The sequence below is a fragment of the Erpetoichthys calabaricus genome, chromosome 4, assembly GCF_900747795.2.
Source record: "Erpetoichthys calabaricus chromosome 4, fErpCal1.3, whole genome shotgun sequence".
Lineage (NCBI taxonomy): Eukaryota > Metazoa > Chordata > Cladistia > Polypteriformes > Polypteridae > Erpetoichthys > Erpetoichthys calabaricus.
This window is the reverse complement of record NC_041397.2, coordinates 268,632,096-268,645,048: the sequence shown is the minus strand read 5'-3', so window position 1 is coordinate 268,645,048 and position 12,953 is coordinate 268,632,096. Positions and strand designations below refer to the sequence as shown.

General features: G+C 36.3%; 1 protein-coding gene across 4 annotated transcripts in view; it reads left to right on the top strand.

Annotated features, from left to right (window-relative positions):
* The window catches only part of gsk3ba (glycogen synthase kinase 3 beta, genome duplicate a), a 259,902-nt gene that overhangs the window by 236,672 nt on the left and 10,277 nt on the right, over nt 1-12,953 (top strand). For 2 of the 4 annotated variants that reach the window (XM_051926207.1, XM_028800773.2), the window contains exons 6-8: nt 1,478-1,584; nt 9,777-9,874; nt 11,808-11,915. In XM_051926207.1, the coding sequence (XP_051782167.1) occupies nt 1,478-1,584; nt 9,777-9,874; nt 11,808-11,915 (313 nt within the window). The remainder of the gene's footprint in view (nt 1-1,477; nt 1,585-9,776; nt 9,875-11,807; nt 11,916-12,953) is intronic. The other 2 variants (XM_051926208.1, XM_028800774.2) reach the window with 1 other exon arrangement.

Sequence of the window (12,953 nt, the reverse complement as noted above, 5' to 3'; positions counted from 1 at the left end):
ACACTTCAAAAAAACTGCTAAAAACATTTTTTACCATGGCTTTCTCATAGCTTCATTTTAGTTTAATCCTGATATTCTGTATATGCATTTCATTTTTTTTTTCGTGGCTTTGAAATCCATACTAACCCCTACTTTCTCTGCTGTTCTTTTTCCAGTTTTTAGTGGTGGTGATCTGCGCCACCATCACCTGATCAAAACACAGTGCAGTCCCTACATTGATGGATTGAAGGCCAGAGGTCCACATGACCATCATCATCAAATTCTTCCATGTGAAGCCTGAAAACCATGAGAACTGATTGTGATCATTTATGTTACGTAGAATGCCTAGTGGGGGCTGGGCAGTCTAATGGCCTGGAACCCCTGCAGGTTTTGTGTTTTTTTTCTTGTCCTCCCTAGCCATCGGACATTACTGTTATGTTAATTAGCATTGCTTAATTTTATTTTTAAAGTTTGTCCTTTATCCTATTCATCCTGTGAAGCACTTTGAGCTACATCATTTGTATGAAAATGTTTTATCTAAATATGTTGTTGTTGTTATCCTTTTTCATTTAAGTGCCTTTGTGTGATTGTGCTTTCCTTCAGTGAAATAAAGCTGTACACTTGTAGTCCTTTATTATTACAAGCTAGTTCTAAATGAAAAAAAATGTAGGTAGGTCATCAATGGGAAAAATTTTTTTTTTTTCTCTTGTACTAATTCAAATGTTAAGTGGCCAAGAGCTGACTTTTTTAGGACTAAATTGTGTAAAAATTGTGACTACAATAACAACATTTATATATCATGTTTTCATATAAATGATGTAGCTCAATGTACTTTACAAGATGAAGAAAGAAAAGTTTATAAACAAAAATATAATAACATTAGGCAATACTAAGTAACAAAGAATAAAGTCCGATGGCCAGGAGGACAGAAAAAAAAAACAACAAAAAAACTCCACAGGGCAGGAGAAAAAAAAATCTACAGGGGTTCCGAGGCCACAAGACCGCCCAGCCCCCACTGGGCATTTTACCTAACATAAATGATTTAAATCAGTCCTCATGGTTTTCAGGCTTCACGTAGAAGAAAAATAGATGATGGTCATGTGAATGTCTGGTCTTCAATCCATCAGTATAGGGACTAGTTCGTATGGTGCCTTGATTATGCGCCACCACAGAAAACCTGCAAAAGAACAGCGGAGAAAGTGGGGTTAGTATGGATTGTGGAGCCATGATAAAAACAATAATTAAATGCATATACAGAATATCAGGTTTACATTAAAATGAAGCTATTTGATGAAGCTAGCTAGTTGCAATCGATTGATGTCTTTTTTGGGTAGTCCTGAGAGGAGTGCATTACAGTAATCTAGTTGACTAAAAACAAAAACGTGAACTAATTTATTTGTTATAATTTTTTAAATCTTTATACACTACGCTTTATACACTTACATTTTGATTGTTTTCCTGATGTACATTTAAGTTTTATCTTTTTTTCTGTTTGTAGTGCAAAGCAGTTGGTCCGTGGAGAACCCAATGTTTCCTATATTTGCTCGCGGTACTACAGAGCACCAGAGTTGATCTTTGGTGCCACAGATTATACCTCCAGCATAGGTAAGATATTGCAAAATAATTTTCCATTGTAATTTATTAAGGCTAACATAATTTCAAAATCTGGCATTGAACTTGAACTATATACTATATACTCACTTTTGTTGCCAGCTGTTTAGACATTAACACTAGAATTATCAGTGCCTCCGAAAAAACTCGTAGATCCGTCTCACCTTAAATCGCTTCGCACCTCTCCATCGGCATGTTTTGTCCTGTAAATGTGTCGATAAGTAGTAAGCAGCCTACTATCACATCCCCCTACCGCCGCACAGTTTTCTCAGCTCAAGTCTTTTTACCTGCATGTCAGTTGCTTAGAGTTGTATAGAGTGAGAAGTCAAGCAAAATGACACCTTTTATAAATACTATATGGTTATTTGGAACACATGCATTTCATGTATGTTCCGTGTCTACAACAATATGTATATAAACACATCGTTAAAACAGAAACGTTTTTCATGTATTAGTAATAATTGACAAAATGTAGACATGACGTGTTTAATGTGTGAAGCCTGAAGTCCAAATATCAAATAAACACTTTTCGGGAAAAGGTACAAATATAACAGAACAAGTGCGCTTCTATTCAAGAATATAACTGCAGAAAAAGAACCCACGTTCTCCTAACTGTTGATATGTAATCCAAACTTCACGGGTTTGACCCCAGACGACTCCGTTTCGAGAAGTGAACTGCTCTTATTCTTATTATTTTAGAATAAAAACATACATTTGATTTGAGTCTGTAGCAGCCTGTGTATATTTATGATACTTGCAAAGGTTAGCTCTGTTTTTTTTATTCAGTTTTATTCTCTGTCGCGTTTACGATACCCCATCTGACACTGCTGTTTTCACCTAAAGACGGTTCTACATCAATGAAAGATTGCACGCCGCACTTTTGCCATTGCTGTACTTTGTTTATGTACACGGGAAGCTCTGCAGTCTACTTGTGACTTTATGCTGTAGATAAGATAAGTAAATAAATCAAGGTAAATAACATTCGATCTGACTTTTATATACAAAGTACAACGACGGCAGCTTCCACCTGCAGCTATAGACTCTTCAGTACGTGAACGACTCTCCACGCTAGTGTTTAGATCTGGACGGTGTATGTGCCCAAAAAGAAGTCTGACTGCATTCTTGTAACATTGCTTGTGAACTGAAGTGTCAGCATACACTTTTCGTGGCATTACACATGTACTTTTTGAGCATGCCTGTGTCGATCAAACACAGGAAGCTCTGCAGTCTGCTTGTGATTTTACACTCCAGGAAGTAAGTAAATAAATCAAGGTAAATAACATTCAATCTGGCTTTTATATACAAAGTACAGTAACGGGAAAAGTGTGACATGCATTTTTTCTCCGATGTACATCCCTCGTCATCATCTGAGTTCACCTCTGCTATAGCGCGTCTTTATGTGAAAAACAGCAGTGTCAGATATTGGGAGGGGGGGTGGGGGGGTTGGTTATGGGATGTGAATGTAACTGGGAGAATAAAACTGAATAAAAAAAAAATAAAAGCAACGCATACCTTTACAAGTACCATACATTTACACCGGCTGTTACAGACTCCAATCAAATGTATGTTTCTATTCTAAAATAATAAGAATAAGAGCAGTTCACTTCTCAAAATGGAGTCGTGTGGGATCGAATTCGTGATTGACTCTTTGATTACCAGTCAGCAGCTCTTACTGTTACGCTACCAAAGCAGTCGGGTTAAAGAGGCGTCAATGTTGCACCTTAACGCAGGTTCTTTTTCTACAGTTATATTCTTGTTATACTTGTACCTTTTGTGAAAGTGTTTATTTGATATTTGGACTTGAAGCATATAATGTGTGAAGCCTAATGTCTGCATTTTGTCAATTATTACTAAAACATGAAAAACGTTTCTGTTTTAACGATATGTAGATTGTTGTAGACACGGAGCACACATGAAATGCATTTGTTCCAAATAGCGATATACTATTTACTCTAGTCTATACAATTCTAAGCAACTGACACACAGGTAAACAGACTTGAGCTGAGAAAACTTTGTGCGGCGGTAAGGGGATGTGAGAGCAGGCTGCTTATCGACACATTTAAAAGACAAAAGATGCTGACGGAGAGGTGCGAAGGGATTTAAGGTGGGACGGATTTATGAGTTTTTCATAGGCTTTGGTAATTCTAGTGTTAAACAGCTCACGGAGCATGGTGAAAACAGTCATTAATAGGTGCAGAAAATATGGCTCAACAGTAATTTTACCAAGACCTGGACATTCATCCATGATTGATAAGAAGACAAGGAGAAAACTGGTCAGTGAGGCCACAAGAGGCCCTCAGCAACATTAATGGAGTTGCAGGATTTCCTGGCAAGTACTTGTTCCCTAAATCTGACAATGATCTGTCATATTCTTCATATGTCTGGCTAGTGGGGTATCAAGACGAAAGACTTTTTTTCCACAAAGAAAAACATCCAAATTTGCTAAACTTTGCCTTCCCGAACCATGTAGAAAAATGTATTATGGTGTGATGAAACCAAGGTTGAACTATTGGGCCATAATTCTAAAAGGTATATTTGCCACAAAAATAACACATCATCAGAAGAACCCCATACCCATAGTGAAGCATGGTGGAGACAGCATCATGCTTTGGGGCTGCTTTTCTTTAGCTGGAACTGGGGCTTTAGTCAAAGTGGATGGAAGCAAGAATAGAATATTAGAACAATCTAGATGAGAACAGGCCATTCAGCCCAACAAAGCTCACCAGTCCTAGCCACTTATTTCTTCCAAAAAAACATCAAGTCGAGTTTTGAAAGTCCCTAAAGTCTTACTGTCTACCACACTACTTGGTAGCTTATTCCAAGTGTCTATTGTTCTTTGTGTTAAGAAAAACTTCCTAATGTTTGTGAGAAATTTAACAAGTTTCTAACTGTGTCCCTGTGTTCTTGATGAACTCATTTTAAAATAACAGTCTCAATCCACTGTACTAATTCCCTTCATAATTTTAAACACTTAAGTCACGTGTCCTCTTAGCTTAAACTGAAAAGGCTCAAGTCTTTTAACCTCTCCTCATAATTCAACCTCTGTAGCCCTGGAATCAGCCTAGTTGCTCTGCACTGGACCTTTTCTAGTGCTGCTATGTTCTTTTTTTGTAGCCTGGAGACCAAAACTGCACACAGTACTCCAGATGAGGCCTCACCAGTGCATTATAAAGCTTTGTTCAGAACCTCTTTGGACTTATACTCCACACATCATGCTATATAACCTAACATTCTTTTCACCTTCTTAAGAGCTTCTTAACACTGTCAGGATGTTGACAGCTTAGAGTCCACTATGATGCCTAAATCCTTCTTATAAGGTATACTCTCAATTTTCAGACCTCCCATTGTGTATTCAAAGCTAACAATTTTACTTCCTATGTGTAATACTTTACATTTACTGACATTAAATTTCATCTGCCACAAATCTGTCCAAGGCTGTATGCTATCCAAGTCCTTCTGTAATGATATAACGGATTTCAAATTATATGCTAGTCCCTATCTTGGTATCATCTGCAAACTTAACTAGCTCGTTATTTATATTCCTATCTAAATCATTTATATATTTTAAAATGTGGAACGCAACTCTTAACATCAGTCAATTCTGAAGAGGTTCCTCGCACCATCATCCTCTGCTTCCTGTGTCTTAGCCAATTCTGCACCCAACTAAAAACATCACCCTGAACTCCCACTTCTTTTAGTTTGATGCCCAACCTCTCATGTGGCACCTTATCGGTTGCTTTCTGAAAGTCAAGATAAATAATTTCATATGCTCCACTTTGATCATATCCTTTTGTTGCCTCCTCATAGAATTCCAGCATGTTAGTAAAACACAACCTCCCTCTTCTGAACCCATGCTGACTGTTCCTAATAACTCCTGTCCTGAGTTGCTCAATCTTATGTAGTGCTGGGCGGTGTGACCAAAATTCTATATCACGGTATTTGGACGGTATTTTTTTCCCATGCATGAGTGGATGTTAACCACATTATCCACTGCAATTACTGGCAAACAATATCCTATTCCACTGTCATGAGAATTGTACATTGTACAAAAAACATTTTAATGTGCACACAAGTGTTAATACAGGTTTGCATGGCCCCATAAAGTGATAGTTTTCAAGGGGGTGGCACTAATGAATAGAAGGAATCACATTGCATAACAGATGCAGTCAAAATGTAGAACCTTTTTATTGAACAAAATTTGCAAACAACTTAAACTAAAATTTTGACAACATATTTTCAACCACCCAAAGAGGCATTTAGACTTAGTAAATTATCCAGAGGTGCTTGTCAAAAGTTGTTTTGCACTGAACATGTCTTAGAAAAGGAATAAATAGTATTTTTTGTAAACCAACTACACTTTGTTAATGTTAACAATCTCTGTCCACTGACACATTAAAGTGACTTTTTAAACAACTTTACCATCATTAAACTGCATAATATTTAAACTAATAAATAACAATACAATAAATAATAGTGCAACTTCCAGTAATAATACTGTTACTTCCAAGACTTCAAAGCCCAGGTGCATTACATAGTGTTCACCAAATTAAAATAAAATAAAACAAGTGCAACCTTGGTGATGACATCTTTACCAACTAAACAATCATTAAGGCAAACTGCATTAATATGGACCTTGCTTCAAGCTAAGCTATATACATAAATAATAAAACTGCAACTTGCATTTATAATGCTATTTGTGGTATAGCCCTACAGAAGCGTATTAGGGCCACAGTGAAGAAAAAAAAAAAAACTATATGTCAAGATTAAAGTCAACATTTCCACTTTATTCTCATAGTTTATTTTGTCATTAAAGTAGAATGCCGTAAACTAAACTTCATCCTAATATCAATGTTTAATTTACTAGATTTTCTCAAATCCCGTCATAAGTTAATGTAGCACATTAAATGCTTTGTGTTGTGTTCCCCCACCCAGTTGTTAATCACTACGCACTTCTTAAACTGACTTTTTCTGCACTAAGAGGAGGCGCCGGCAGCGATCGCCACACAGAATACATTCACTTCATGATATTCCTGCTCTCTGAAAATGTAACATGATGAAATGCATTAAAGCAGGTATTAAACATGCACGGTAGTGCTGCTTCCTCGCAGTAAGGGTTCCCCAGGTGTACGTTCAGTGTAGAGAACTTTATGGCAGGTGTGACGAGGATCCAAAAAACTGAATGTATGAATGGGTATCGCACAGGTTTAACTTAAATATTGTGTAAATATTGGGTTTGTAATCTGGTGGTCGGAGACACGAACACAGAATTCAATGCATGTTCTTCTGAGCGGACTTTCTTTATTGCATGTGTGCTGTCTGTCTGATGTGCCAAACCCGCAGTTTCTATCTTTCCTTTTTCTTTCTCCACATAACCAATCACCTCATGATAAATGTCTTTGTGAAATTAAACGTAGTTATAAACTTAGACCACAGAGTGTTCAGAACTTTAAAAAAAAATTATTGTTATATATGTTTAATTATGCCATCCATTCAGGGTTGCGCCCATCCTAGTAAGCATTGTGTGTGAGGCAGGAGCAAATCCTGAACGTGGTGCCAGCACATCGCAGGGTCAATACGAGCAATACATATACTAGCAGGGTTAATATAGCATAACAACACCCCACATCCTACATGACTTTGAAAGGAAACTGAAGCATGCCGAGTAAACCCACCAGAAAAACATGCAAATTCAAAGTGGGGAACAACCGGGACCCAGTGCAATCTCCACGCCACCGTGTCCCCACATGATTAATACCTGCTTTAATGCATTTCATCATGAAAATTATATCTTAGTATTTATCTTAGCATTCTAAATGTTCAGAGAGCAGGAATATCATGAAATTAATGTATTCTGTGTGCTGCCTGCACCTCCTCTTAGAGCCAAGAGGAAGTTAGTTTAAGAAGCACGTAGCGATTAATATGGCTCCAGGAACACTTAACGCAAAGCATTTAATGTGCTACATAACTTATGATGGGGTTTGAGAAAATCTAGTAAATTAAAAACTAAGATTAAGATGTTTAGTTTACAATGCTCTACTTTAATAACAAATTATGAGAATAAAGTCAACATGTCGACTTTATTCTCGTCACAAGCGTTGAGATTAACGTGGAAATGTCGAGAATAATGTTAACATGTCGTCACACTATTACACAGTACCCGGTACCCTATTTACACAGTATTGAAAAAAATAAAACAAGTACAACTTGGCTTGCAGTATTATCCAGTAGTATAGAAACAGTATTCATACATTTGAACATGATGGTCCACATCCAACCTTTTAAATCCAAAGTATCTCCAGACAACAGACGTGACTTCTTTTTCCAGCAAAAAAAAAAAAAAGGAGTTCCAGTTCTTCTGTGTCATCATTTTCAACTTTATTGTCCGCTATAGCTTCAGTTTCGGAATGTTCTTTGTCCATTTTCACCGCGTAATAACCTCCACTACCGCATGTACTTCATTGCACGCCTGTTTAGCAGTGTAGCAGTGAAAAAGAGCCTCTGCACAACACTGGTGTAGCAGTGAAAAGGTCCCCCTTAAACAGTTTCCCATAGCGCCATGTTCTGAACGTTGTTTAAGCAATTTAAACCGGTGTTGCAGTATAAGAAAAATCCATATCATAACAAAAATAAGAAACGGTTTTGGGTATGAACCGGTATACCTCCCAGCACTAATCTTATCCTTAATAATTTCTTCCATTAATTTTCCTGTTATGCATCTTAAGCTTACTGGCCTGCTTTGATCTGCTTGGTCACCTTTTTTACATAATGGGATATTTGCCATTTTCCAGTCCTTAGTAATCTCCCTAGTGTACAGTGACTTCCGAAAAATATGTGTCAAGGGTTTATATATGTACTCGCTAGCCTCCTTAAGAACTTGAGGGTAAATATTTTCTGGTCCTGGTGATTTGTTTGATTTCGGCCTAAAATAGCTCCAAGTATCATCAGTTATAGCACAAAACCTTCAAGCATCTGCTAGGAAGCTGAAGATGAAGAGGAACTTCACCATTCAGCATTACAGTGACCTGAAGCATACATCAAAATCAGGAAAGAAATGGCTTCATCTCATCAAAGGAGGATCAGTGTTCTGGAATGGCCCAGCCAGAGCCCAGTTTTCATCCAATTGAAAATCGGTGGGGTGACCTGAAGAGAGCGAATTTGACAGATCTTCAAATTTATTGCAAGGAGAAATGGGCAAAAATCACCAATGCAAATGTGGCAAACTGATAGACCTTTACCCAAAAAGAATAACTGCTGGAATAAAATCAAAAGGTGGTTCAAATATTAGTTAAGGAGTATGCACACTAATGCATCCAGGTGTTTGTATGATTTTGTTTTTCATTTTTTCCACTAAACAGTTTCTGATTTGGTATAGATTGCAACTTTGCAATAAAGGTAGAATACATTCTAACCGGATATATCTTGGTTTCATTTTTTTATTATACAGAATATCTGATTTTGGCAGACTTTTTATATCTGTGTGTGTGTGTGTGTATACACATAAAAGCAAAGTAAGCACATAATTGCAATGTAAAATGTCTTTTAGTAATATGAAGAAATGAGGTTTGACTGTTTTTGCTTTCTCAGTTAAACTGCATATGCACATAAAAGAGGATTTAGATACATGAAGTCAGGTTTACACCAATAGCGAGACTCAGTAACATATGTAGACATATGTCACAATATGCTGTTTTTATTTTGCTTTAACTACAGATCTGACAGTATGTACACATCTCTAGCTTTGCTTGTACAATGAATTTCCTCTACATTGTGGAACTGATCTTTAGATACACTGACTTTTCAATAACTTCATTACTTTTATTTTACTTTTGGAACAAGGTAATCATGCTCTCTTCAACTGTGTCACAGAGAGAATGACATAGAGATGTTCACATGAACTTAAAAAATCTGATCTGAAAATTCATATATTGAACAGGTCAGATTTTGAGAAGTGGGTTTCACATGCCGTCTTTCTGTTGAAATGGCAGTGAAGAAAAAAAATCCATTCGGTGTTAGCTATGCTTAAAAATCAGAACTGGCTCAGATGAAACTGGCATTTTAAATGTATCCGAAAATACTGTGTAAATACCCCAAAAAATAAAATGTGCTTTATTAAAACATTAAGTGACTATAAGTTTATAACATCATCTGATTTCTTCTGCTTTTTTTTTTTTTTTTTTTGCCCCCAGATGTGTGGTCAGCTGGTTGTGTGTTAGCTGAACTGTTGCTAGGGCAACCAATCTTCCCTGGCGATAGTGGAGTAGATCAGTTGGTTGAAATCATCAAGGTAGGCTTTAGAATATACAAATGTCTTTTTGTTATTAGCAGAGAAAATTGCTGTACGTGATCAGTAATAACAATGCATGTGTTTTCTGTGATAAGACAGTGCTGTTTTTGAAGTATGTTGGAAAGTTCCAAATATTTGAATTACATAGTGTTTGAATTATATATTTTGATCTTTTCATATTATAAGAAATACTGCATTTGTAGTGGCTAAAGCCTCACTGGTTTATCATAAAAAGTTGTAAAAAATCATTTAAAATACATTAAAGGTTCCGAGGTTAAATTAAAATGACATTCAGTATTGTTTTTGTACTCAAAAGTAAATTTGAGAACTTGGTTTGCCAAGGCATTTGACATTAAATTCTAGCAAGTACAAAAGGTGTACAAATTACTAAACGTGTTAATCAGTACACAACTTAAAAATTAGTACACAAAAAACTGAACCGTTAAGCATGTCCGTATTCATTCACTCTGTCTTCTATCTGTGACTCTGTGCTTGTAGTGGCAGTTATGTGTGTGCCTATTTATTTATCGTTTCCTTTTATATTTTAAATAAATGTACTTGTCAAGAATTAATCCTTAAACTATTAGAAATGCAAGCATTATTGTGAAATTTTCTGAGTATCCTATGACGTTGAATTGGCTAGATTCTCTTTCTCTTGTCCCCCTCCCTCCTTCTCTAGTATCTCTGTTCTGCTTCTGTGTAAATCAAAACATCAGTCTGCAGCTACAGTAAATGCATGCTTTCATAATCACAAAGGACTTTTAATTTTTATTTAATGCGGCCTTGTGTTATCTGTCATTCTCAGTTGTCTAAGTTGTATAATAGTCTGCATTTAAAGGTAGTCTTCCTGAATTGAGCACACTTCATTTTACAGTGCAGCTTTTGCTGTATGTTCTCTAAGGTCTTAAAGCACTTTCTGTCTTCGGCTGGCCTCCCCACCAATTCTCACTTGGAACATACAAGTGGCACGGTGTTCTGTCTTTAAACACAATGTAGTAGCCAACCAGCCAACCAACCCCTGGCCAAAGTGCCAGCCTATTGCAGGGCACACTCATGAACATACACTCAGGTGCACTAAGTGTATGTTTAGAGTTGCCAGTTAATCTTATCAGCAGGTCTTTAAGATCTGAGAAGAAGAAAAGAAAAAAAATTTTAATAGTCTGCTTGCAAGTTTTTTGTAGCATTTTTCATCTTTCGTTCTCAATAGCAGGTTTTCATTCAGGCCATTACAAGATTCCCACTAATTAAAGTGCATGCTCATTTTGAGAGCCAAGTCAATTGAGCTTTGAGTAATTCTGTCATGTAGTTTTTCTGCTATAGAATGCTGTCTTTTGAATTGCTGTCAATTTCAGGATCTTCAACACTGATTACAGAAGCATGTCAACAATGTATAGTTAGCTTTATCAATACTGCATGTCATACTTCATGGTTCATGCCACAAGTTATTGCGAGTTTTCCTTCTCTTCAGAGATTCCACCTCTGTACTTTTAAATTATAGTATACATGTTATAGCTTGTTTCAACTGCAGATATTTACCCACTGGGGAAGTGCAACTAAATTATTTGCAGTTTTGCAACAGTATTTGTTTTTTAAACATTGTAATCATAGTACTTCTGACTGCTTTTTCTGGATGGTCATAAAAAGGACATGATTGTTTTTATTCTACTTATATAGCAGTGTATTGTCTCTACCTGTTACAGCATATTTAAGAATCTACCTCCAAAATGATTTTAGGAAGAATTTTTCTTTAAGTGAATTAATATGACTTGTTTCATGCTAGCTCAGAGATTTATAGTGTGCAAAGTTAGAACAAAATACATGTTTCATTATCTGAACTGTGATAATCAAGGATTTGAATTGTGCATTTTATGTACAATGAGTGATGTAAGTACTCTGTACTGACCTTAATATGCATGTTGCTGAATTTTTACAGGTTCTGGGAACACCGACAAGGGAACAAATTCGAGAGATGAATCCTAATTACACTGAGTTCAAATTTCCTCAGATTAAGGCACACCCTTGGACTAAGGTGAGTCAACAGGTACAGGAACACTTTACTATTTTATGTTTAAACATGGATTTGATTTTTGTTCGTCGTCATTTTTTCCATCAATCTTTCAGTATTTCTATTTCAAAATATTGCCATACTATTTCAGTTTGTACTACTGAAATGTTACAAAATCAGGACTGCAAGTTATTTTGTTTATTGTACTACCAATATGACTTGCACATTACACACGAGCACTGGGTAGGATACATTTTAACTAATTAGATTTTAGTTATAATATAGTTTCATTTAGTCAGCATATTGTATGTTGCCCCCATTTGGTTTCAGAAGTTTTATGTGGACTTGCAGTTCAAAAAAGTTTCTTCCTGACTAGGTTAAAAATGTTTACGACATGGAAAAAAAAAAAATCTTTTATTACAAGTAGTACTTTTGTAGTAGTAAGTAGACTGATAGCCTTAGTGAGGGGACAGTGCTACAGCTGCAGTGACCTTGAATGATCTTTTCTGAAGGAACTGTGTTGTTTGTCTGGGGGTGGACACCTAGTGGTAATATCTGTGAGTAAACAATATAAATATTCAGGCATTGAAGTAAACAAAATATGTAATTAACATTGGAATCCCTGAAGCTTACAATTTTTTTCTTTGTCCCTGACCTCCTTAAATTTTCCTGACATACGACAAGAAGCTCATAGCTCCTTATAACTACACTAATAGCCCGCTTTTCTTTTGTAAATGTGTGGATTACCAGAATGCAGTCTGCTACATTACCCCCATTCAGTCAGATGAAGGCATCGACCTGCTGCAATCCTCACAGTTCAAATCTGTGTTAGAGTTTATCTGGCAATGTGTTTGTAAGGAATTACATTGGTAATGAAGTAATTTGATTTGAAATACATACATTTCATGTGGGTTCAGTGTCTACAACGATCTGTGTAAATACAGAATGACAGAGGAAATGCGAGGCAAGAAATGCTGAACACACGGGTTAAACAGAAAATGTTTTCATATGTTATAGTAATAACATAATTTTGACGTGAAGTGTAGGATGTGTGAAGACTGATGCCCAAATTTC